At 45.5% G+C, this 27411-nt stretch overlaps 2 protein-coding genes across 15 annotated transcripts in view; both read left to right on the plus strand.

Annotated features, from left to right (window-relative positions):
- The window catches only part of HACL1 (2-hydroxyacyl-CoA lyase 1), a 110858-nt gene that overhangs the window by 72669 nt on the left and 10778 nt on the right, over positions 1-27411 (plus strand). The window lies entirely within an intron of this gene.
- COLQ (collagen like tail subunit of asymmetric acetylcholinesterase) overlaps positions 6627-27411 on the plus strand; it is a 71646-nt gene continuing 50861 nt past the window's right edge. For 10 of the 13 annotated variants that reach the window (XR_012430664.1, XR_012430665.1, XM_074030990.1 and 7 more), the window contains exon 1: positions 6627-6817. Coding sequence is in view for 5 of the 13 variants with exons in the window: in XM_005545712.5 (XP_005545769.2) it covers positions 6712-6817 (106 nt within the window). In the remaining 8 variants the exon portion in view is untranslated. Of the gene's footprint in view, positions 6818-11247; positions 11345-15985; positions 16456-27411 lie in introns of those variants that run through there. The other 3 variants (XM_074030982.1, XM_065539375.2, XM_074030988.1) reach the window with 3 other exon arrangements.

Raw genomic sequence — 27411 nt, forward strand, 5'->3', positions numbered from 1 at the left:
TGCATTTGAACTGGCTAGAAGAGTTTGTAGTGAATGTCACCTAAGTTTCTCAGGATTCACCTTAGGGGAAATCTGGGACAAGCTCCACCTGACAGAGTGAGGCAGATTTGTTTTGCCCTTTGGTGGCTTACTAAATATTATGAGCTTATATATTCCTATCATTATTGAAATAAATGACAGTAGGATTTATTTGTTCAGGATTCAGGATATTTTTCCTTCCTGCAGGCTTTAGTTGAAGAACCGTCAATCCTCCGGTTGTCATAAAGCATTTTGGGGTCTCCTCGGAAGTCCCTGACCTTCCCTGACTTCCTATCTCCCTACCAAGAATGTGGTTTTGCATCCTCAGAGTTGAGTGATTCTTGGACTCAACAGCCTTTCTGAGTCTGGTTTCAGGTAAAGACAAGGTTGATTGGTGCTCCATGGAGAACATGTCTAGCCCTAAAGGCTAGAGCACTGGTGACATCTGATTCGATGTGTCATTCAGCAGCCTGCATGGCTCATATCTAGTCTTGCTAGTCATTGTTCCAGCCAGCCAATGACCTGAACCTCTGCTGCCATCTCCAGAACTTCACATAAGCCTCAGTTTTCTCATTTGTAAAATGGGAATTATAATTCTAGTATTGCTGCCTCACTTATGAGTATCAAATGAAAAAGAAGATAAGGATTTTATACAAAATAAGGCCCTATATAAAAAGTGTTTATCATACCAGTAACGTGTTTAGTGTACAACATGTAGATAAGAGAAAAGTGGGGAGCTAAATAATAAGAATTAAATAAAAATGGGTTTGAGGGTCAAGTATGTTTGGGGTAAAAGCAAAGTCAATGCATTTCTTTACTGCAGGACTTCTCAGTGTTTTTGATATGCCAATATATGTTGTAAGTTTCCAACAGTGACATAAAACAGGCAGGGTTTCCTAATGTCCATGAACTCCTCTACTTTTCAAAAACCGCACATCTCAGAATGAGCACACCTCCCAGCATGGTATGAAAAACACTGTATTGGATAAGATTACTGTCACTAGTGTTGTGATTGCACTCCAGATGGCTCAAGGCCAGCCTACTATCTGTGCCCTGAAAGTGAGGAAAACCAAGATCCTGGCCCTGGAGATGTAACTATGGGCGAGATGCCTGGATAAGTCTAATGGGTCTTATCAGATTCGTTAGCTCTTCTGGCCCTCTGACGAAGCTATGCTTTGCATTTCCAGGCCCCATCAGTTCTGGCTTTGATTTAAGCCTGAGTTGCCAGGGAACAGTGAGCTGTGAGGAGGGGCTTTCCTGGGGCTTCTCAGTTGCCCAGGCTTGCCTGGCTATGACCTCTGCATAACTGAAGTGTCATCCATTCTGGGCCAGAGAGACCAGGCTCAGAGCTCTGTTCCTCTGCCAGGACCAATCAATAACTCTGTCTGCTCCTCACAACACGTCTGCGAAAGACTTGTTTGACCCTTGGGCATGCAGGATTGGCGCCTTTTTCCTTTCTGCTGTTTTTTTTACTCCTAAGTATGCCATAACTTGATTTTGTAAAAATAGAATTTTGTTTTTCAATTACAAATTAAATAAAGCTCATTGTAAAAATTTTAATACAAATATGTATAAGCTTGAAAAGGGAATTCTCCTTTTATCTTCCCTCATCCCATATACTGTGGGATGTACATCATTCTAGATCTTTCTCTATGCACATATAAAAACTGATAAACAGATTTGCTTGTTGGTTCAGAAATTTGGTCAGATATACTGCCACTTTCCTATTTCACTCGACAATGTTCCACTGACAGTCTTCCATTTCAGTGCACACATGTGACATTTTTCTTACTTTTTAAAGTCAAGTATACTGATGGAAAATGTACATATAATAAAACTCACCCTTTTTGAGAGTATGGTTTGATGAATTTTGACAAAATATATAACCACTCTAATCAGCATAAAGAATATTTTCATCACCACTAGTTCTCTTGGGCTCCCTTCTCTTCTCACAACCCTAACCCTTAGCACCATGGATCTGTTCTCCAGCTCTATAGTTTTGCCTTTTCCAGAATGTCCTACTAATGGAATTATACAGTATGTAGCCTGTTGTGTCTGGCATCCTTCACTTAGCATAATGCACTTGAGATTCTTCCATGTTACTTAGTTTATTCCATTTTATTGCTGAGTAGTTTTGTATTGTTTGTACACATGCAGTTTGTTTATCCATTCACTGGTTGATGGCCATTTGGGTTGTTTCTAGTTTTAGCTATTACAGATGAAGTGGTTATGAACTTTCATGTACAGTCTTTCTGTGGACATGTGTTTCATTTCTCTTGGATAAATACTGAAGACTAGAATTGTTGGATGTATAATAAGTATATATTTGACTTTTTAAGAAACTGACTTTCCAAAGTGGTTACACCATTTTGCATTCCCGCTAGCAATGTTTGAGAATTCCAGTTGCTCCATATCCGTCAGTCTTTTAAATTTTAGCTATTCTAGTAGATGTGTAGTGGTATCTCACTGTGGTCTTAATTTGCATTTCCCTAATGACTAAAGATGTTGGGAATCTTTTACAAATGTTTGTCATTAATGTATCTTCTTTGGTGAAATATATATTTGCATCTTTCTCCTTCCTTCCTTCCCTCCCTTTTTTGAGACAGGGTCTCACTCTGTTGCCCAGGCTGGAGTGGTGCAGTAATGGCTCACCGCAGCCTTCACCTCCTGGGCTCAGGTGATCCCTCATCTTCAGCCTCCCAGGTAGCTAGGACTACAGGCGTGCACCACCACATCCAGCTAGTTTTTTTTTCATAGATATGGGGTTTTGCCATGTTGTCCAGACTGTGTCCATTTCTTTATTTCATTTCATTTTTTTTTTTTTTTGAAACAGTCTCGCTCTGTCACCCAGGGTGGAGGGCTGTGGTGGGATCCCAGCTCACTGCAACCTCTGCTTCCCACATTCAAGCGATTCTTGTGCCTCAGCTTCTTGAGTACTTAGGATTACTGGTGTGTGCCACCACACCCAGCTAATTTTTGTATTTTGTGTTGAGATGGGGTTTCACCATGTTGGCCAGGCTGGTCTCAAACTCCTGACCTCAAGTGATCCACCCACCTTGGCTTCCCAAGGTGCTGAGATTACAGGTGTGAGCCATGTCTGGCCTGCCATTTCTTTTAATTGAGTTTTTAATCTTATTATTATTGAGCTGTGAAAGTTTTAATATATTCTAGCTACAAATCATTTATCATGTATGTGTTTGGCAAATATTATGTCCTAGTTTTTGGCTTGGCTTTCTAATTTAGCATTATATTTTGAAGCGCAGAAGCATTAAAGTTTTTTTAAAGTCCAATTTAACCTTTTTAAATTTAAGATTTGTATCTGCATCTTATTTAAGAAATCTCTGCCTAACCTAGGGTCATTAAGATTTTCTCCTGTTTTCTGCCAGAAGTTTAATATTTTAGCATTTACAATTAGGTCTATGGTCTATTTTTAAATAATTTTTATGCATGGGGCAAGGTAAGGGTTAAGCTTTGTTTTTATTTGTTTGTTTTGCATATGGGAGTCAGATTTTCCCAGCACCATTTGTTGCAAAGGCTTCCTTATTCTTTCTAGTCACTGCATAACATTTTGAATGGATGTCCCGTGATTTATTCCACCAATGTTTTATTAATGGACAGTTAGGCTGTTTCCAACTTGAGGCAACAATGCACATCCTTGCACCTAAACCACTGTGCAGTTGAATGAGTATTTCTGAGACCTTCTGGGTCAGATGGCATGTGCATTTTAAGTTTGATGGGGCCAACAGATTGTTTTCCAGTATACACCAGGTCTGCCTACAAGGTCTGAGAGGGAAGACTCTGACTTTGAATGGCTTTATTGGTGTGAGCTTTTCTCAAATCTCAAATAGTTTCCTTTTGGACAAATCTAATAGTCTATGTTATTAGATTCTGGAAGCATCAGAGCCCTTCCAGGAGGATTTGAAGAAAGATGATAATTTCTGTCTTGGTCCGTTAGGGTAATCTTATAAGAAGTAGGCTCATAAAATATAAGATACCTGAGGAAATGGAAATTTACTAAAAATTGTTTAATAAGTATTGGGGCCTTATAAATAACTCTGTGATGGGGCCTCCCCAAAGGATAGAGGCTCCTGTAGTAACTTTAGATCAGCAGTGACTCATTCTCCAGTGATTTGAATTATAAATTTAGCCTCTCTGTCTGCGGGTCCTAACTCAGGGTGGCCGTCCGTAGTCCCTCTCACACTCTCACCGTACTCACCAAAGCCCTCCATTGTACCAGGCCCAGGTCAGCCAGCTGTATGTGCAGAGGCCCCAAGGGGTGCTGGGGAAATGCAAGTTGTGCAGGAAGCTGGAGCGTAAAGTTATGCTACTTTTGTACATTATTCTCTTTTCATTCTATTCAGTGGTGTGATTTGATCAAAGTAACTTACATTGTTGAGGATCTGTTAGGTGACAAGGACTGTCCTGGGGGCCTTAAGAGTACACAGAGCTGTGGGATATTCCCCTATCTTAAGGGATGTTAATGCCAGCTAAATAGCAACACAAGGTGGTGTTCAAAAACAATAGCAGCAGGTGTCACTGGTAAGACATATTGACAGAATTCATTCCAAGAATATGGTGAGTGGTGAACTCTTTGTGCTGAGAGAAGGAGGAAGTCATACTGGCTTTGCAGAGGAGGAATCTGAGCTAGATAGTGAAAGTTCATATTCTGACACCAAGTCACTCAAGAGATACCTTCCTCCCAGGTAGACTGTACCTTCTCCAAGCCACCAGAAGCTGGCTGCTGGGGCTCCAAGAGTTAACAAGAGTGAGCCTGAGAATGTCCTGATTGGGTATGGGCAACAGTCACAGCTGCTTCTGGTAAAAATTTTGGGAGCAGCTAAATGGGGGTACCCTCTCTTTAATGTGTCCTATAAATTTTGAATGTAGTTCAAGTATATTTTTCATGCTTTCAAAAGCTTTCCTTATCAACTCTGTGTCAGTTAGCTATTGCTACATAACAAGTCATCCTAAAACTTGTTGGTTTCAAACAATAGCCATTTTAACTCATGACTCTGTAATCTGGGTTGGACAGTTCGTTAGAGGGTCTCACTTGGGGTCACTCCTGTGGCTGGCATCATCTGAAGGACAGGGCTAGATGTTCCAAAATGGCCTCACTCACCTGTTGATGCTGCATCTGGGATAGTCAGAACAGCTGGAGGCTGGCTGCTTCCCCCTCCATGTGGCCTCTTCAGTAGTCCAGACTTTTTAAAGTGGCAGCTGATTTTCAAGAAAAGGCAAAAAGCAGGAGCTGCCAGGCCTTTTAAGGCCTAGGCCGGGGCATGGCACAGTGTTCCTTTAGCCACATTCTATTGGTCAAAGTAAGTCACAGAGCCACCTCAGATTTAAGGGAGGGGAACTAACCCTGCTTTTTGCTGGGAAGAGTGGCATGCACATACTGGGATGGGAGGATTTTTGGAGGCCATCTTTGCACCCAGGCTACCATGGCTCCCTGGGTCTCCTTTGTGCTGTCTCTATATGCAAGTTCTAATCCGTGTAGGATTCAATCCCGTTACCTCACTTAACTTTCCAACAAACCTGTAAAGGGAACATTGTCTCCATTTTATGGATGAGAAAACTGAGGCTTAGGGAGGTGAGCTTGTCCACTGCCACTCAGAGCTGAGAGTCAAGCCTAAATGTGGTGGTACAGCTGTAAAGTATCGCTTTATACCATGCCCTGACCCAACTCCACCTTCCCCACAATGAGCACGGGGGCAAGATGCCCACCCCAGCGTCCAGTAGCTACCAGACTGTTTCTGAGTTAACTCCTATGAGGCATGTAATATGTAAATTAAAGCAAAATGAACAACTCTGTGAATTATTGTTTTGGTTTAGTAATCTAATCATCTCTATAACAGGCTTTTATAAACTCATAAAAGGTATTAAGAGTGTGATAATTTTTATTTGAAGAATTTTGTCTAGCCAAAGATTAAGTTAATGATGTTATTTTTCTGAATATAGTTTGATAAATATCATTCACTTTTCTATCCTTTTACTGTTTTCTTTTATTTTGCCTTGCATTGAATCAAAAGGTTGCAGCTTTTGGAGAGAGAAACACTTTTTCACAGAGAAAGCTGTTTGAAAATATAAACTACTTCCTTCCTCCTTTTTATTGGATGATTAAAGAAAAAAATTAAACGTCAACTTTACATTTGTTACACAGTGGGTAAAAATGTCCCAGGCTGACAGCGGAGGGGTTTTTCTTCATGAAATTGGGTTTGAATCAGGAGAGTTGTTTCTGCCCAGTTCCAAGCAGGTAGATGGTGGTGCATAACCAATTAGGAACCTCTCTGCCCTTGAGGACGGCCTCCAGTGAACATCTGAGACTTGGCTGCCTTCTGATCACCTCTTCACTAGCCACTTACCTCAGTCTCCAAAAAAGAAAATTTTGACATCTTAATTTTAATGTGGGCATTTGATATGGTGCTTGAGATAAATATAACTCTATGTAGTATGGAGACGGTTTAATGGGAAATGGTTGGCATTCTTTCTTGGTAAAGGCATGGGGGACAGGAGAGGTGGGGGAGGGAGAGAAAGGGAGGGGGTGAGGAGGAGGGAGAGAGAGAGAAAGAGGGAAAGACACACACACAAACACACACACACACACACACAGCAGTGAGGAAGAGAAAAGCAGAGATAAGCAAGGCTCCGCAGCAGCCTCCTTTCTAACTTGACACTCACCAGACCCTGGCCAGCATGGTTGTCCTGAATCCAATGACTTTGGGAATTTATCTTCAGCTTTTCTTCCTGTCTATCGTGTCTCAGCCGACTTTCATCAACAGCGTCCTCCCAATCTCAGCAGGTAAACGATGGCCACAACTTTCCTCTCTTCCATCTGTCAGGGGATGTGGGAGGAAGGAAGATTGTTTTGCAATGTGTCCTGATGTTTTTGCCATTCAACTCCCGGTGGAGGGAGGTTGGAAGGGAGACGGCTGCCCCAGCAGCTTCCTGACACCCGAGCTAGTCTCGGAAGCCCTTTCTGTCCTTGTTCCAACCGGCTCCTACCTGGCTGCTCAAAGCAGAGACGCTTTGAAAAATGGTTTCTGCCTCCCCTACTTCTCCCTATTTGCTGCATGATTTCATCTTGGTCAGGAATTTGGGAGAGCTTCAAAGAGACAGAGGAGTGCAAGTGATAGAGAAGTGGGTCTCAGATGTTTCTATAAATACATCTCTGACCTCTTCTTCGAAGGGGGCTTGCCTCACAGGGGCTGTTGTGGAGTAAACAAACCTCTTTCCAGACCCAGGCAGCATCCATGGCCACAATAGTCCCTCAAAGGGAAAATGCAGATGGCAGGGGACAGTGGGGTCGGGGATGGACAGCGGGGAGCAGTTGCAGCCTCAGGACTAGGTTTTCCCTTTCTTCAGCCCTGTCTTCCTGGGTGCGACCTCCCTTCAGCCTCAGACACGGCAGCTGGAGGTCCTGAGAGAAGCGAGCTTTCTCTCAGGAGAAAGTGAGAGAGAGAAAGGAGAAGTGGAGGGGGTTCCACAGAGACAGCCAGGTCTGGAGCGGAGTGTGTCTCCCGGGTATGAGGCTGGGAGATTTGGGGAAGGGGCTGTTCTGCCAGCCTGCGACCTTTTCTGAGGTCACCAGGCTGTTGCCCTTGTCCTGTCTGGCCCAGAGCAGGGGAAGTATTGGATTACTAGGATGGCCTATTTAAACCTTTCTGAGGAAACTCAGATGTTTCCGGAGGCTTGAAGGAGGCAGGCAGACCCTCACAGCCCCCCTCAATTCACCTCAGTGGCTCCCGACTCTCCCCAGCGAAGTTTTAGTTATGCCCTCCAACATGAGTCTCATAAATACTTCAACTGAGATAGAAATTTCACGTCACTGCCTTTGCTGGAAACACAGGGAGGGCCAGAAATGCCAGGCTCTCGGAGAGGGCACATCTCTGAATCCAGCTCCCAACTGCTGTCCATTGATAAAAACAGCTCATCAGCAAGTTGTGTAGCCAACGTTTGTGGGCCGTGAGGGAGTGACTCAGAGACTGGTGTGGGGCTAATTATAAAAGTGTGAGAAACAGAAGGAGGCGGGGGCGGATTTGTGGAGAATTCAGGAGGGTGGGCAGGCAAGGTGGCATGGTGGTGTCACCGTGGGTGTGTGCCCACATACCCCTGCAAATTCAAGTTAAGAGCATCAAGCCTCTTCTAGGAGTGAGTAGTCATTATTCCCCAGTTGAAGGGAGAAGCTTGAGAGTTAATTTGGCCTAATTTGGTGGTTCTTAATCACGTTTGGGTCATAGATTCCTTTGATAATCTGCTGAAGGTTAGGAGTTAAGGAAACTCAGTTTTCTGGTTCCAGCCCTGCCTCTGATGAGCTCCCTGACTTCTGAGAGACAGTGGCCTTACACTATAAGCACCGTGTGGGCAGGGCATGTGTCTCTCTTGTACTTTACTGTTTTCCCAGGGTCAGAACAGTGCCTGGCACATAGTAATCAATAAATATTTGATGAATGAATAAATAAAAGCGTCTCATCTACAAACTGGAGTTTACCAACATTTTGCATTACTTAATGTAAATAGCACCAAAGTGGTTAAGGAGTTCAGAAAACTAGAGAGAAAAGAACCTCTGGTTTTCTTTTGAACTCTTTGTCTTGGAGAGCGCCCTGGCACAGCATAGCTATCTCTTAGGTAAGGTTTTTGCAGACTGTACCAATCAGGGCAACAGCAGAATAAAGAAGCAACTCAGATGGTTCAGATAAAAAGATTTGAATGAAGAGATCACTTTGAGAGGTGTGGGTGGGGTTAAGGGAACCAACAAGGAATGCTGAGGCACCTAGAAATTAGCAACTGCAATACGCCTTTACCACCCTGTGCTTGAAGAGGCAAGAGGGGAAAACAGGAAAATGGATCCCAGGGAGATTTGGAGCTTTGGAGGAGAGGCCATCAAGCAGGAGCATTGGTCATGGAGGGACCTAAAGCAGGGAGAAAGTGAAGGAGAAATACACCATCTTCTCTCTCCTCCCATCCAAGCACCTATTGGCAGCGCCTCTCATTGGCCATCCCAACTTGAAGGCAGAGGGCAGAGCATGGAGATCAGGGACCGGAACACTGAGGGCAGAGAGCCAAGGGGAGGGTTGGGATGGAGAACAACCAGTGTGCACATCCACAGACACTTCTGGCTGGGAATGTGGTCATTAGACATTTGGTAAAACAATGGAATAGACCTAGGGGGAATCACTAAGGTAACCAGCTCAGTATCACAAAGATATGTTTTCTCTGGTGGTCACTTGGCTTTGTCCCCCTAATTTAGTCACCATGACTTTATGAAAGCACAGTTCAGAAATAAACTCAAGCTTAAAAAGAATGGAAACTGTTCCTTGAAAAGACAACTTTAATCCTTTGAAAATACTTTCCAGCAGTTTGATATAAAATATTCTATATTCAGAAGCTTATAGACTCGTATTCTTCTATAGATAGGCTGTGTATACACAGAAAATAAGGGCAACCAGGAAAATCTTTTCATTCTATGCATATAACTTAGTGAGTGCCTACTGTGTGCCTGGCACTCTAGTGTGTGCTTCAGGGGACACAGAGACAAGTAGGATGTGGCTTCTGCTCTGGGGGATTCCATGATCACCTGCTTTTGAAACACAGGTGGCATGTGGTAAATGCCCCGGAAAGGGGTTGCGATGGAGGAAGAGCTGTCACGGGCCTGTAGGCCAGTACTTACCGTCATAGATAATCCACTCCTTCACTGTCTTCAGGAAAGACTATTCCAGCAGTGCCATGCACAGCACCAGCTATCTGGATCTGAGGTTCATTACCTGGCAACCTCCACCGCTGGGTCCCAGAGGAGAACCAGGAATGGAGCAAGAAACATCAGAGGCCAGAACTGATAATAGAAATGCCAGTGCTAAAGCACATAATGTTTGATATACACAAAACTATTTCAGGCCTTTACTCTACGCCTATTAACTCTTACTTTGGACACCACTCTAATAGACGTAGATAGTACGTGACTTGAAAGGTGGTGAATTCCATGTAGCATATTAAATTGGGGATGGAGGAGTTGCTGCTGAAGATAGACACAATGACAGATGATAAGAATGATTTCAAGAAAAACAATAGAGAATTAGGAAATGGGTCTGAGATTTCAAAAAGAATAGTAGGTCAGATGCGGTGGCTCACGCCTGTAATCCCAGCACTTTGGGAGGCCGAGGTGGGTGGATCATCTGAGGTCAGGAGTTTGAGCAGCCTGACCAATATGGAGAAACCCCATCTCTACTAAAAATACAAATTTAGCCGGGCATAGTGGCGCATGCCTGTAATCCCAGCTACTCAGGAGGCTGAGGCAGGAGAATTGCTTGAACCTGGGAGGCAGAGGTCACAGTGAGCCGAGATCGCGCCACTGCACTCCAGCCTGGGCAACAAGAGCGAAACTTCTTTTCAAAAAATGAACAAAAAATAGTAGACTAGAACTAACTCTAGAGACTCTGCTCTATCTGTAACCCCTGAAGGCATCATTGACTACAGCACATTAACTGGTTTTCATTATGATGAGCATGAATGATGACTGGATTGTGCCTGCTTTATCTTGCTTAAGAAGGTAGATAAATGCCATTTATATATTAGAATGATTTCTATTGACATGGCAATTATTAAAAATGCCAAAAGCCCCACGTTTGGTGTATTGCCTTAACCACTGGTGGGTAATAAACCATCGTGACACTTGGTAGATTAAAACAACAATCATTTATTGTTGAAGTTCCTGTGTTTGTGGGTAAACTAAGGGTCAGCTAATCTAGCCTGGGTTTGGCTGGCCCTGGCTGGACTCAATTCTGGGTTTGTGGATTGACTTGGCTCCAGTATCCACCCACAGCTGTAGCTTAGTAGTAGTACAATTTCCAGAATGTGGAGGCACAGACACAAAGACAATAGTATTTACAGGAGGACAGGCCTTCCACACAGTTTAATTTGTGTAATTCTCACAGCACTCCTGAATGGGGGCAGCACCACTTCCCCTTTCAGATGAGGAAATGGCAGCTCAGAAAGGTTGAGTGACTTGCCCAGGGTCATGCAGCTGGTATGTGGGAGAGCTGCAGACTGGAATCTGCTTGTTTACTCTAGGTTCAGGGCTTTCACCAATACGGACCAAATCTGCTTATGGTTTTGGATAAATAGTGATATTGGCTTTTAAAGTCCTGTAGGCTACCCTCCTATCCTCTGGAAACTCTCCTCTGGATTCTTTTTTGTTTGTTTTTTTGAGACCAGGTCTCACTCTGTTGCCCAGGCTGGAGTACAGTGGCGCGATCTCGGCTCACTGCAACCCTCCGCCTTCCAGATTCAAGCGATTGTCATACCTCTGCCTCCTGAGTAGCTAGGAGTACAGGTATGTGCCACCAAGCCCGGCAAATTTTTGTATTTTTAGTAGAGACGGGGTTTTGCCATGTTGGCCAGGCTGGTCTCGAACTCCTGACCTCAAGTGATCCGCTGGCCTTGGCCTCCCAAAGTGCTGGGACTACAGCCACCATGCCTGGCCTGGATTCTTTATTTTCCATTCCTTCCTACTTTTTCCTCAGGATATCAATGCCCAAAGCTCTAGCAAAAGATTGAATATTGCTTTATATTAAAGTGTGCATGACTTACCAGGATACTGATTTATCTCTCCTTTGATGGTTCTTGCATTTTAATGGAGGCTAAGGATCTAAGCTAAACAATACTCTAGTGAAATGGTGTCAGCCAGGGTGTTTGGGGGTGGGGAGCCAGGGGAATCCACTTCCCAAGCCTTCTCTTTAGGCATGGTGAGCTGACCCATGGAGGCCCCTGCAGACACATGTGGTTTCCCTCATCGAATACAGGATTTTCCAGGAGGGCAGGATACTCCAGGTGATGTTTGGGTCTGGGTGTCAGAAACAAGATGGTTAGAACACCCAAATCCAGTCCTGCAGAGTGAGATCAGATGGAAGGATGTGATTTCTGTCGGGGTACTATAATCTTCTCCCGTTGCCTGCTGGGACGTAACCCAGAGCAGGCATTTTGTGGCCTATAGGGCCTGATGTCCAGCCTCGTGCTCCCCTGCCTGGAAGCCAGCCAGGCCACCACTTGGGAACTATCCATGTTCTTGGCACTAGATTATGGACCATTTATTTGTGTCTGATGCTGATCAGCTATTGTTTAATGCTCCGTAATGCACTTGCCAGCCATCTCCTCTGATTTACCGCCCCATATTTCCTATGGATAATAAAATCAGAGAGGGTTCTTAAATTAAAGAACTCTCTAAGGGGTCCCAGGCTTCCTGCCAACCCCATCCCAAGCCTCTGCATGCAGCAGTGGGCTCATGTTCTATTCAGACACAGAGAGAGGTGGGTGTGAGAGAGGGAGACTTTCCCTTCTGATAAGTTGGGCCAACCCCCCACCTTACCATTTGCCACACTTACACCTCGTTTTTCAGATCCACAGCCACCACTGCCACATCCATACAAAAACAACACAGCTTCAGAGTGAACAGAGAGCCGCTCTGGCTTTGATGAGACACCAAATAACCTCATGTCACATTTTCTTTATTTTATTTTATTTTTGATTTTGATTTTTTTGAGACGGAGTCTCGCCCTGTCACCCAGGCTGGAGTTCAGTGGCGCGATCTCAGTTTACTGCAACCTCCGCCTCCTGGGTTTAAACAATTCTCCTGCCTCAGTCTCCTGAGTAGCTGGGATTACAGGCACCTGCCACCACACCCAGTTAATTTGTATTTTTAGTAGAGACGGGATTTCACCTTGTTGGCCAGGCTGATCTCCAACTCCTGACCTCGTGATCTGCCTGCCTCGGCCTCCCAAAGTGCTGGGATTACAGGCATGAGCCACCGCACCCGGCCCCCATCTTCTTTAAATGCAATCCAGTCATAAGTACCACTTGTATTTCTCCTATGGACTGGCACCAATGATCCCACAAGCCTCTTGTTTTACAAATCACTTTCACAACTACAGTTGTCTTGCTCTTCACAGTAGCCCCTGCTGTGAGGGGTCCTGGGTGCAAATTGTGCCTCCCTTGGTTATGAACCATGTGATGGTAGAGAGCTCACTTCATGCAGTGAGCCCCAAGTTTCTCATCCGAAGAATGGATACAGTAGTCTCTGTCTCACAGAATTGCTATGAGGATTTATTAATTCAACAAACATTCCGTGAGTGCCAGCTATATGCCTGGGGATGCAGCAGTGAGCAAGCAGACAAAATATCCCACCCACATGGAGTTTCTGTCGTCTCTCTGAGAATAACTTATCCAGTCCTAAAAGATGAATGAAAGACACGTGGGGCGAGACGGAGTTCGTGAACCAGCTACCCAAAGACTAAATCCAGCCTTTATGCTTAGCCCTTAGAGTACAAAAGGCGGGAGTTGGTGATTTCTAAAAATTGCCTTAGTGGCTAACATTTAAAAATTGAATGCTTTAACATTTTTTTAAAAAAGTATTTCTGGGCCGGGCGCACTGGCTCACGCCTGTAATCCCAGCACTTTGGGAGGCCGAGGCGGGCGGATCACGAGATCAGGAGATGGAGACCATCCTGGCTAACCTGGTGAAACCCTGTCTCTACCAAAAACACAAAAAATTAGCCGGGCGTTGTGGCGGGCGCCTGTAGTCCCAGCTACTCTGCAGGAGATTGGAGTGAACCCGGGAGGCGGAGCTTGCAGTGAGTCGAGATCGCACTACTGCACTCCAGCCTGGGTGACAGATATAGGCTCCGTCTCAAAAAAAAAAAAAAAAAAAAAAGTATTTCTGATATCTATTTAGCAAAAAAATAAAATAAAATAAAGAAGCAAACCTCTTGAAAAGTAGGACAAACTGCTGGACGCACATTCTGGCCATCACTGGAATGGAGATTCTGCAGCTCGCTAAGTCTGCTTTTAACCCCCATCCACCTCCCTTACTACATCTACCTCTCTGGCCCCCTCTGGGCATGTGACGCTGGTCTCTGGGACCAGGAGCCTAACTGGCTTGGCCTCTGCCTTCCCATTCTTCAGCATCTGTCTAGAATCCCGAAGCTCTGCACAGCTCAGTTTGAAAGTCAGTGTTCTAGATCAGAGAGTCTCAAACTACAGCATTGGTTCCCAGCCCTGGTTAGACAAAAGAATATGCACCCAGGTTGCATTATGAAAGTCCAGAGTCCAAGCTGAGCAGACGAATTAAATCAGAATCTCTGGGGTGTTGAATCAGGCATCGGGAATGCTTAAAGTCTTCTAGGTGATTCTAATCTCTGGCCAGGGCTAATCACTGAACTACGGCCGGCAAGGAAATCACCTGGAGGGCTTGTTAAACAGCAGACCACTGAGACACACCTAGGAATTTCTACTTTAGTAGTTCTAGTGTGAGGCCCAAGAGTGTGATGCTGCTGGTTGGTGGACCACAGTGTAAAAGCCTCTGCTCTAGCTCACTTCTGAGTTCGTATGTTAGTTTCCTATGGCTACTGTAATAAATCATCACAAACTTAGTGGCTTAAAACAGCACACATCTATTATCTTATGATTCTGGAGGTCAGAAGTCTGAAATCCATTTCATTGGGCAGAAATCAAGGTGTTGGCAAGGCCAATCTCCCTCAGAAGGTTCTCGAGAAGCATCCGTTTCCTGCCTTGTCCAGCTCTAGAACTGCATTTCTTTCATTCTTTGGTTCCTGGCCCCTTTCTCCACCTTCAAAGCAAGCAGCATAGCATCTCGCTTCAGTGGTCACTTTACCTCATTCTGTGTCAAATGTACTCTGCCTGTCTCTTATAATGACCCTTGTGGTTGTATTTAGGGTCCACCCAAGTAATCCAGGATAAGCCCCTCATTTTAAACTTCTTAATTTAATCACATCTACAATGTCCCATTTTCCATATAAGGTAACAGTTATAGGTTCCAAGGATCAGGATCTGGATATCTGTGGGGGCCGCCACAGGTTACCTAGTTTTTCCACTAGGTAAACAGACCCATGAGTGTTTTGTTAAAGTGACATCAGAATCAAAGACACAGGGATGTGTACTGTCTTCATTTGGGTTCCTTCTCAGACGCGGAGCCTGAGACAAGGATTTGAGTGCAAGTAGTTTATTTGGGAGGTGATCCCAGAGGGGCAGTGGGGAAGTGAGACAGGGAAGAGAAGGCAGTCAGTATGGAGTGTGTTTGGGAACAGATTACTGCTATGAGCAAATGGGGCTCAATTCTACTGGGGGCCTTAGGGAGACAAGCCTTAGGGAGACTGGGATATTTATCCATCAACTCCTGGGGATTTTCACCACTCTATTCTTCCTGCTTACCCCAAACAACTTCCCATGGTTGGAGAAGCGCTCTGGCATAGACAGAAGACCCTGTGATGGGAAGCTGAAAGCATGAGCAGGATTAACGAATGGGTGGGACTAATGAATACGGACAGGGAAGTGTCCTCTGCTGTAGACAGTGTGAGAGACCAACTGTATCCTGCTGGCCCTTACACAGTTCCTTGCCTCCATCACCCCTCTGGACAGTAACAGTTACAGCTCAGCAGCCCTTCCCCGCCGGGATGCGGAAGTTGGGATCCAGCGGGCCATGGAACCACCACTAAAAACACTAAAGTTACCTTTCATTGAGTGCTTTCTGGTTGCCAGACTATTGACACATACTATTTTTAATCTTCACAACAGTGTCACAAGATAGCCATTAGTACCCCTATTTTACCAAAGAGGAAAGGAACATTCGTAGAGGTGCAGTCACGCAGTGCCTGGGTCAACATTCCACATCAGGACTTCAGACCCCAAACCGTGACAAAGGCAGAATCGCAGAGTGGTTAGGAGTAGGGCCTCTGGTGCCACACTGCGGGAGTTCAAATCCTGTGTTCCCTTAGCTTTGTGACCTTGGCAAATTACCCTGTTGGTGCCTCAGCTTCCTCGTCCATGTAATGGCTCTAAAAGTAGGATTTAACTCCCAGAGAAGTTGTAAGGATTAAGTGGTCTAATTGTGAACATAAAGTACTTTCAATAGTGCCTGGCATACAATGTGCGATATATACATGTTTTCTGTCATTCTTTCCAGAACCTCATGGTGTGTCTACACATGGCAAGAGGTCATGATCTTTTTCTATAATTGACTGTGTCAAAAGGCAGAAATCCCAAATACAACCCAAAGAACTTTTTGCTTAAAATATCCAGTGAGTTACGGCAAAAAAGAAGAGACTCAGCTTCCACCCACTTTGCATTTGTAAACCAGCCCCTAAAGAAGGAACACGTTGCCCAGAGAAGGAGGCTCTTCTCGTGGTGACCGGCTTTCCCAGATGCTTTAAAAATACACCTGGCCCTCTTCCATCTCCCAGCCCAGGAGCATTTAGCTCCATTCAAGCCCGCACTTATCTCTCATGGCAACCAGCATAAACACAGGCATGGGGCGCGTGTTTGGGAGCTGGCAACAGCTGAAGAAGAGGCCTCGTGGCTGCTACAGGCTTTGCACCATCAACCAGCTGGGGGTTGCAAATGAAAAAAGAGGAAAGAAAAGAAGGAAGCATCAGTGTGAGTCGGGCAGGTTCCTCCCTCCCAGGCATCCCGCACTTTCCTCACTCATCCTTCTGTACCACTCTCCTCTTCCTATGGGTGTCTTTGAGAGGTTTGGAGAAGGCACCAGGAGCATTCCTGCTGCTGCTGGGAGTTCTCTCCTAGGATGGTGCTCCACAGAGGACTTTCCAGGGGTTTCGGGCCTGGCATGGGGCTTCTTGGGGATCCAGAAGGACAAGGAATGGGGCAACATTAGCCATCCTACTTGGAGAGACCTTCCTGCCCACCTGCTTTTCTTACTTCACTAGGATTCTGGGTTTGTTCCAGTGTTTGGACTTGTCCCCTGCCTGAGGGGCCTGTCGGGTGGGTTATGATCATGGAGAGTTGAAATTGGACTGCCCATTGTGTCCAACAGGGCCAACTTGGCTTCTGAGACCATCCTTACTGGGATGGACCTCATGGAGTGGCCCCCAGAATGTTTCCAGATTCTCTGTGGTCATCTAGAAATGAAATTCTCAATCATTGAGCACAATGTCCAGGACTTAGGGAGTCTCCAGGTGAGGAAACAATCTGTTTTCCTTCTGTCGATCTTCTTGAGAGCTGCGTGGAACAAGGTCCTGGTAGGGAACCATCATGGTGGAAAACACAGGTGTCCCCTGTCTCTAGAGAGCAGCAGGGCCCCGCAGGAGCAGCGTTGGTTGGGTGGTTTGTCCCCTCACTCTTCCTGTCTGCCAGTAGAAAGTGAGGATTGAAGGACCGAGGTGACTTTAGGAACAATTTGGGCCCCAGAAATGCCCTCCCCAGAGTATCTGAGGGAAATGGTTTATTTGCCTTTCTTTTCTTTTCTTCCGTTATCTGAGTCCGCTGCTCTGGCCCTTACTTCTCTCTGCTCTGGAGTCCTGAGAATAAGAGTGCATTGACTGGACAGGCTTAGAAGCCAGCTGCCCTGGGCATGACTGCCAAGATGATTTTGTTCATGTTCAGTAGAAAGTCATATGGAGATATGTAGGCAGAGGGTTGGTCATTTGCCTGTTTACTTGTGTTTTTAGACAGACTTGCAGCGCAGTCCTTAGGAGTTCAGGTAAAATTAGGACACATCTGTAGTGTTGGACAAGTCATTTGCTCTCCTATAGGACCCAGTTTCCTCATCTGTAAAATTAAGGGGGGGACCAGACTTTAAATATCCTTTTAGACTTAGACTTTCCCTGACTTTGTGGCTAACATGCTGTTTGCAAATTTACAGGATTAGCACCCACACAAAGAAGGGGTCTTGGCGTGTGTTTCTCTTCTAAGCATTGTCACTGAGAACCCTTGATGTGAGAGTAAAAGGCCTGGAGTTCCCATTTACACGGCTCTGGACTTCAGTGAGTCTCTGTAACCCATTAGCTGAGAGATCTTGGCCATGTGATCTTTGTTTTGGTCTCCTTCCTTCCGTCCTTCCTTCCTTCCTTCCTTCCTTCCTTCCTTCCTTCCTTCCTTCCTTCCTTCCTTCCTTCCTTCCTTCCCTCCCTCCCTCCCTCCCTCCCTCCCTCCTTCCCTCCTTCCTTCCTTCCTTCCTTCCTTCCTCTCACTCTTGCTCTCTTTCTCCCCTCCGTTCCCCTCCCCTCTGCTCCATTCCCCTCCCCTCCCCTCCCCTCCCCTCCCTTCTCTTCCTCTCCTGTTCCCTCCCCTCCTGTTCCCTTCCCTCCTTGTCTCACTCTGTCACCAGGCTGGAGTGCTGTGGCAATCACGGCTCACTGCAGTCTCCACCTTCTGGGTTCAAGGGATCCTCCCACCTCAGCACTTCTTCCAGTAACTGGGATTACAGGCACATGCCACCATGCCCAGCCAATTTTTGTATTTTTTGTAGGGACAGGGTTTTGCCATGTTGCCCAGGCTCATCTTAAACTCCTGGGCTCAAGTGATCCACCTGCCTTGGCTTCCCAAAGTGCTGGGATTATAGGCAGGAGCCACTGTGCCCAGCCACGGTTTAATTTCTTAATATTTCAGTTTAAACATCTGTAAAATGGAGATAATAAGAGTCTCCATTTTAGATTGTGATGGGGATAAAATGAACTAATACATACAGAGCTTTGCACTGCACCTGACATGCAGTTTGCTCTCAATTACTGGTTGCAACCATTATTCCAAATGGTGGAGAGAAACTGGAATTCAGCCACTTGCCTCCTCCTGGGATGCTTCATTCCACTATCATCCCATCTGCTTTTTTTTTTTTTTTTTTTTTTTAAGACAGAGTCTCGCTCTTTCGCCCAGGCTGGAGTGCAGTGGCGCGATCTCGGCTCACTGCAAGCTCCGCCTCCCGGGTTCACTGCAAGCTCCGCCTCCCGGGTTCATGCCATTCTCCTGCCTCAGCCTCCTGAGTAGCTGGGACTACAGGCGCCCGCCACCACACCCGGCTAATTTTTTTTTTTGTATTTTTAGTAGAGATGGAGTTTCACCGTGTTAGCCAGGATGGTCTTGATCTCCTGACCTCGTGATCTGCCCACCTTGGACTCCCAAAGTGCTGGGATTACAGGCGTGAGCCACCGCACCCGGCCCCATCTGCTCTTAATCGAGGCTGAAGATTCCAGTTTCAGAATCGAGTCTCCATCTAAAGCCTGAGGCTGAGTTGGGGACATCCCAGTGCACAGGCTATGGAACCGGAGGTCTGGGTTCAGAATCCCAGCTCCACAGGACCTTGGATGTCATAGAATCAGTTTTCCTCACCTGGAAAAGGGGAATATACAACCCATAACATTATTGGGAGGATCCAAGGAGAGAGCCTGGGAAGGGCCCAGCTCTGGGCCCAGGTCAGAGTATGTAGTCAGGAATTACTATTGTACTTTGAGGGGCAACATTTGACTTTCAGGACATGGTATGCTCACACCTGAGAACAACACCTTAGCCATTCTGAGTTCTCAGCAGAAAGGCCTACTAACCGGCAGAGTTCACAGGCAGGAGCTCTTCCTGTGGCTGTGAGGGAGAAAGCGTCTCCCCTTCTAAGACGGGGTGATCTTACGAGGAAACCCCACAAGGCACTGCAATCCTGAGAGTGTCCACTTTTTGGAAACTGTGCAACTCTATGCAAAACCTAGCAAGAAGACAAGCCACTTACTGTATCCAATTCATCCGTATCAGAGCAGGTCCTCTGTCCACATGGCATCTGTCTTGTATGCTTCCTTTGAGGTGACAATGGCCATTAAGTCAGCAGGCCTGCCTAGTGCAGGTCCTCCTGGGCAATCAGAGGAAAATGATTAAATATGAGATTTTCAAGTGGAATGCCAGCAAACAGTGGCTAATTTAACATAGATGCCCAACTTTCTGGCCATATACCCATCTGCTGCTGCTTTGCATTTCGCTCAATGTTTTTTTTCTAATTAAAATAATAAAATCCCTTTGAATTAAGATCCTCCTTCTTCTTATAGTTATTATGTATGTAATTTTTTTATTTTTAGTAAAGACAGGGTCTCGCCATGTTGCCCAGGCTGGTCTTGAACTCCTGAGCTCAAGCGATCTGCCTGCCTCAGTCTCCCAAAGTGTTGGGATTACAGGCGTGAACCACTACACCTGGCCTGCAGTGTGTTTTTAATTTTCATATAATGAAAATTATATACAATTTATAATATATAATTTAATTCTTATGTAATGAATGAGACTCAAAATTTACCCATTTTTCATCTACAGGATGGGCAAAATTCAAAAGGTGCAACATCAGACTGTTGGTGAAGGTGTGTGGAAACAGACACTCTCATCCACTGCTCCCAGGAGGGGATGTGAATTGATGGGGGCTTTGTGGAATTATTTGATGGACAATTTGATGAATTATTCATTCGTCAAACCTGGCTTTCAGTCTCTAGATTCATTACGACCATTACTTAAGATACATAGCATTTGAGATATTTCCCCTCAATCAGATGACCAGTATTTATTGTACCGCCTACAATATGCTTGTTATACAAGTGGTTGGAGTTTGTGTGAGAGCAAAGCAATCAAGACAAGGAGACAGCCCACCTGTGTTCAAGTCAGACTCTACTTCTTTGAGCTTCAGTTTACTTATCTCAGATAAGTAATGTTTCAAATGAAGGCCACATTCGGACTGTTGTAGGCCGATGCTTAGCACGTAGTGAGTGCTCAATACGTGTTGCTGAGAGTTGTGACAGCTGGTGTTGGCAGGCTACCTACGGTAGTTTAAAGACTGTTTTTGTCTTCTGCTTTAGGCCACAGGAAAACACCAGAATAAGTTACAAATGAATTAAGATTTAAATATAAAATATGAAACTAAAATTACTAGAAAAAACCTTGGGAGTTTTTTTGAGTAACTTTGGTGTGTGGAAAAACCCAGAAACCATAAAAGAAAATAATTATACATTAAATTCTGCTACATAAAAAAATTATGTGTGGCAAAAACAAACTCAAAAGGCCAAACAAACTAGGAAAAATATTTGCAAGTCATGTAATAAAGTGTTTCTTTCCTATGTGTAAGAAAAATAATGTAAGAGAAAAATTGACAACCCAATGAAAAAAATGGAAAAAGTATAAATGGCTTCAAAATGTTTGAACATATTCTCAGTCTCATTCACTATATGAGAAATGAAAATTAAAACCACACTGAAGGCTGGGTGCAGTGGCTCACGTCTGTAATCCCAGCACGTTGGGAAGCTGAGGCTAGCACATCACTTGAGCCCAAGTGTTTGAGACCAGCTGGCCAACATGGCAAAACCCCATCTTACTAAGACATATGAAAAATTAGCTGGGCGTGGTGGCACACACCTGTAGTCCCAGCTTCTTGGGAGGCTGAGGTGGGAGGACTGCTTAAGCTTGGGAGGTCAAGGCTGCAGTGAACCATGAATGCACCACTGTAGTCCAGCCTGGGCAACAGAGTGAGACCCACTTTTCACCTATCAAGTAGGCAAAATTCAAAAGGTCGAACATCAGACTATTGGTGAAGGTGTGTGGAAACAGGCACTCTCATCCACTGCTTCTAGGAGGGGATGTGAATTGACAGGGGCTTTCTGGAGATGAATTAGGCAGTATGTATAAAAATTATAAGTGCCCATAGTTTTTGACCCAGTATTTTTATTTCTAAGAATTCATGTAATGGATAGTCTTACCAGCATACACAAAGATGCATGTGGAAGGTTATTTAGTTGCATTGTTTGCATCAGCAAATTTTGCAAATCATCCAAATGCACATCAGTAGGGGGCAGAGTGAACAAATTATGGTTCTTCCAAAGAAAGGGATATTATGCAGCCATAGAAAAGAAAGTGGGGTGGGCACAGTGGCTCACGCCTGTAATCCTAGCACTTTGGGAGGGTGAGTTGGGAGGATCACTTGAGGCCAGGAATATGAGACCAGCCTGGGCAACATAGCAAGACCTCATCTCTAAGAGAAAAAAAAAGAAAAGAAAACAATGTGCATGCATTTTATGTAGTTACAGAATAATTTCTTAGAAATACTGTGAAGACCCTGGTGCACTGGTGTGTGCCTGTAGTCCCAGTTACTCAGGAGACTGAGGCTGGAGGATCACTTGAATCTAGAAGTTCTGGGCTATAGTGCACTATGGTGATGGGATATCCACACCAAGTTTGGCATCACTACAGTGTCCTTCCAAGAGCGGGATGCCACACTGCTCCGGGAGGGGTGAACCCGCTCAGGTTAGAAACAGTAGGTCACAACTCCTGTGCTGATCATTAGTGAAATTATGCCTGCACTCCAGCCTGGGCAGCGTGATGAGATGCCGTCTCTTAAACAAAAATACTGTGAAGAAACCGAGAGGAAGTACCATATGTATAATAGAATGTTGCAAGTAACCCTTTGAGTAAAAGGGGGAAAATATTATACCTACCTATTTGCTTGTATGTGCATAAAATAGTCCCAGAAGTATACATAGAAAACTAAGTAATGATCGATAATAAATAATTGGAACTGGGTAGCTGAGGGAGAGGGGTAGGAGAAAGAATTTTAATGTATACTTGTTTATATGTTTTGAATTTTGAATCATATGCGTGTATTACCTATTCTAAACAATTAAACAAAATACTATCTGTACATATAAAGTACCACCTTTCATCTGGAGCACAGGATGGGATTTTTTGTCTTTAAAAGTCCTTAGATCCAAAGCAGCAAGGAAAATTGAGATCTCAGAGAGTTTCCAGATTGGTAGAATCACAGGATTATAGTGCTACAGAAAGCCTAAGGTTTATCTTGCCAGCTTGCTCAGATGATAAGTGCTAGTGCTCAACTGAGTCCAGAGGGATCTGCCCTCGGTTCCCCCATTTCTGGAATCCAGGAGTTGTAGTGACTTTGAGACCAATGGGTAGAGATGCCAGTCTGTGCCAGTGGGCAGCCATGGGGCTCCCAGGAACCCAGCCTCCCTCCTCCCCACCTGTTGTGGACCCTTGGACAATAGATCCTGGAGGTGGGGTGGGGGGGGGTGCAGGGATGGATATGGGGAAAGGAATAAGTGAGCCAGGTGGTTTTGAATTACAAATGCCTGTAGAGCTAAACTGTCACCATGGAAAAATGAAGGCATGGAAACGTAGCGGCTGGAAGCACAGGGTCTTTCCACGCAGTCACAGTTGTCAGCAGGTGTTGGAAATAACCCACCCTTTGGGCTCGATGCAGCTGGAAGCTTTTGTCTCTGACCTATGGCCAGATCTCCCGAATAATTTTTACAAACTTGTCCTCCCCTGTCAAGCCCTGGCAGAAGATTTAATAGCACCGGCTGATTTATGTTGGCCGCTGTAATCAAATTCAGAATCAAGGCGCAGCCAGCCATGGAGAGGTTTCTTTATGTTCCCTTGGCTCCTAATAGCATTGTCTCCTCCTTCCTCTCTACTTACCACATGCCATTTGGTCAGATTAGAACTTGAACTCAAAAAGCAGATGCCTTTCTTTAGATAAGGTCCAAAATAATTTCCTGGTCAGGGGAAAGAAAGGGGGATGGATTTGTTTTCTTGACTATGTGTGCAAAGGAGGTATTTTTGATATATGACTTATATAAAATAATGACCGATATGAGATGACTGATTTTCTTTCATCCTCGTAGTGAGGGTAGACTTTTCCTCCTCAAGACATCTCTGTGGGTTAGGGGTGGGAGACAGAAGAGAGTAACCTTCTTATATTGTTTGCAGTGATTCAACAACCTGCTCAAGGCCTCTCAATGAGCGGCTTCAGGTTCCTCCAGGAGGCGCTGGTGCCTTAGCTCTGTGCAGCTCCCGGGGCCCCTAGACGTTTGCTAACAAGGGAGTTGGGCTGACCTGCTCCCAACCCTCATCCTTGTGAACGTATCTTCTGGTTCTCTGTTGCCTACCTAAAATTTTTTAATTGTATTCTTTTTAAAATCAGGAACAATTTCAAACATTCAGAGAAAGTAAAAGATAATTGTTCAGGGAACACCAATATGTCCACTGTTTGGGGCTGAATTGTGTCTTCCCCAAATTCATGTTGAAGCCCCAATAATACCCAGTATCTTAGAATGTGACTGTATTTGTTTTTGGTTTTGGTTTTGTTTGTTTTTTGAAACTGAGTCTCACCCTGTTGCCCAGGCTGGAGTGCAGTGGTGCGATCTCGGCTCACTGCAACTTTCACTTCCCGGGTTCAAATGATTCTCTTGCCTCAGCCTCCTGAGTAGCTTGGATTACAGGCACCCACCATCACACCTGGCTAATTTTTGTATTTTTTAGTAGAGAAGGGGTTTCACCATGTTGGCCAGGCTGGTCTCCATCTCCTGACCTCAAGTGATCTACCTGCCTCGGCCTCCCAAAGTGCTGGGATTATAGGCGTGAGCCACCATGCCCAGCCAGAATATGACTGTATTTGGAGATGAGATCTTTATAAAAGTGATTAAGATAAGGCCATTAGAGTGGGCACTAATCCAACTTGACTGGTGTTCTTATAAGAAGAGGAAATCTGAACACACAAAGAGACACGAGGGATGCGGGCAGAAGAGAGGCCGTGTGAGGACATGGCAAGCAGGTGGCCATGCCCAAGCCAAGGAGAGAGGCCTCAGGGGAAAACAAACTTGCCACACCTGGGTTTTGGCCTTCCAGCCTCAAGACCTATGAGAAACAAGTCTCTGTTGTTTAAGCCATCCAGTCTGTGGTACTTTGTTACCCCAGCCCTAGAAAACGAATCATGCACCGCATCAAATCTGCACTGGCTATCATTTTGCTGTGATTGCTCTATCATATATCTGTTTATTCATCTTTTTATTGATGGACTTCAAGTGAGTTGCAGATTTGTCACCCACTCTGGAGAACAGAATAGGGGAGGTAAACCCATGTTTGATTGAAGACCACCGGCACACCTGATTGAACCCTGTCTGTGTTTGGGATAAGCAGAGATTATTTACTCATGGGAGTTTACAAACCAGGAAACTGAAACCCAGAGATGAACAGTCATTGGGTTTGATTAGAAAGACGTGATTCTGGGCATTGGTAAGTGGTTCCAACCTTAGCTGGCTGAGTCAACGCTTCTGACTCCTTTGGGTGCCATTTCTTCTGAGGTTTCCTGCTCATTCTCTCTAGGTGGTGGTGGCGGTGGAGGATCTCCACTGTGTGCTGGTAACTGTTGCGTTTGACCTTGGGTGCATCCCTTAATCTCCCTGAGCCTTACCTGAAAAAGAGGATGACAGTACTAATATGTACCTTGTGGGGCTGTTGCGGGGATCAAAGGATTGAGTGGGGAACATCAAGGAATGTCTCCCATTGTTGGCACCTCACAACTGAGTTAGGGCAATGCTATCTGCTATAACATGTAGCATTTTAGTGGCTTATCCTAATCAAAATTTATTTTTTGCTCACCTAACTGACCAGTGTCCCTGGTTGGGGGCAGTGCACCTCCATTCTGGCATTCAGGGGTGCAGGCCCTTTCCATCCCATGGCTCCACTGTCCCCCAGGAATTGAGTCTGTATACCCAGGCAGAATCATTGGCAAGAATAATGACATGCCCCCACCTTTCTAAACTGCAGAGGGCTGGGAAATGCAGCTACTTCACAGGGATCACTCTGGCCTATGGAAGAGGGAGCACACATTTTGGGGGGAATGTTAGCCTTTCCACACAGCCCCAACTCAGAGGAGGTCCTCTGATGGGAAATCAGTGGCTGGGAGTTAGTAGAAGAGGCAGCCAGCTAGCCCGGGAAACTCACCCCCCTTGACCAGAGCAGTGAGGACAGGAGGAAGGTTGGAAGTGGTTGGGAACCAGTGAGCCATCACCAAGGGTCAGGGTCAGATGACCACAGGAAGGCACCTCCTCCTAGGGCTGTGTGCAAGGTGCCTTTGGAACTCTAACTCCAATTCTGTACTAGCTATGTGGTCCAGATCAAGTGACTTAGCTTCTCCAAGAGTCATTTTCTCCTCTGTAAAATGGGGATAATCAGCTGTGAGGGTTAAATGCAATAATGCCTGGGAAATGCTGAGCCTGGGTCATTGTCATTTCATGATGTGGGTTTTGCCAAACAAGAGTCTGCAAGTATGCAGCGCAGGCCATGCTCCTTCCTCTCATCTCGGGGAGGATGATACTAACAAGTCATGGCCCTCTTTCCTCAGAGTCCTTCTTAACACAGCATTCCAGGAAACCTGTATTAATCAGTGCAAGTTAGGCTGGGCGTGGTGGCTCACGCCTGTAATCTTGGCAGTTTGGGAGGCCAAGGTGGGCAGATCACAGGAGGCCAGGAGTTCAAGACCAGCCTGGGCAGTATGGCGAAACCCCGTCTCTACTAAAAATGCAAAAAACAGCCAGGCATGGTGTTTTTCCTGTAATTCTGGGTACTCCAGAGTCTGAGGCACTAGAATCTCTTGAACCCAGAAGGTGGAGGTTGCAGCGAGCCAGGATCGCGCTGCGGCACTGCAGCCTGGGTGACAGAGGGGGACTTCATTTAAAAAAAAAAAATTTATAAAAGGCTGGGCATGGTGGCTCATGTCTGTAATCCCAGCACTTTGGGAGGCTGAGGGAGGTGGATAACCTGAGGTCATGAGTTCAAGCCCAGCCTGGGCAACATGGTGAAACCTTGTCTCTACTAAAAATACAAAAAATTAGCCAGGTGTGGTGGCAGGTGCCTGTAATCCCAGCTACTCGGGAGGCTGAGGCAGGAGAATCGCTTGAATCCAAGAGGCAGAGGTTGCAGTGAACCAAGATCATGTCATTGCACTCCAGCCTAAGCAACAAGAGCAAAACTCCATCTCAAAAAAAAAAAAAAAAAAAATCAGTGAAAGTTAGCAGATGAGATGAAGACTTTGTCCCCCAGAGGTCAGTCTTTTACAAGACTCTCCTGAGTAAACAAAACCATTGGATCTAGAGGTGAGATTAAAGAAAAAATTATTCTGACACTGGTTAAAATGGTAAGGAAGACTTTATCCAAGACCATTGCAATAGGTTTAAAGACTATTGTAATAGGACACAGAGACCAACCTTAGCTCCATTACAAGGACAAGTGGGGATTTATAGCCAAAAAGCAGGTTGGGTGGGTCAGTGGATTAAAAACTACTAAGAGGAGACATCATGATAGGGGGATTTTGACTGAACCAACTTAACAGGATTCTTGCTGAAGGCAGACCAGGATGATCAGTTCTCAAGGGTGGGGGATTCTCTCTAAACTGACTTATCAAGATTCTGGCTGTAACTGGACTCTGCAAGGATGGACACGGAAGCCCACGTTCAAGGCCTAGTCAAGAAGAGGGCTCAGGGGAACCTGGCCAAAGCTTGGCCAAGGAGGGAATGGTTGTCGGTGGGAAGGTAGAACTTGGGTCCTCCTACCTATTTCTCTGTCCACCAGGGTTCTGGGATGGGACAGCAGACGTGAAGTGCTCCACGCTGGTGGGAGCCTTGGCACTGCCTCAGACAGTCTTTGCCTCTGGGTCCCTGGGAAGGGTGTGGGAGTTATCTGTGCTGCACAGGCTCTCTGTGCGGTAGTGGTGGGAGACACAGCATGAGGAGCACGCAAAGCAGAATCAATTTTGGCCCCATCAGCAGGGAACGGGCCTCTGTGTGGCAG

Source organism: Macaca fascicularis, chromosome 2, assembly GCF_037993035.2.
Source record: "Macaca fascicularis isolate 582-1 chromosome 2, T2T-MFA8v1.1".
NCBI classification, from domain to species: domain Eukaryota; kingdom Metazoa; phylum Chordata; class Mammalia; order Primates; family Cercopithecidae; genus Macaca; species Macaca fascicularis.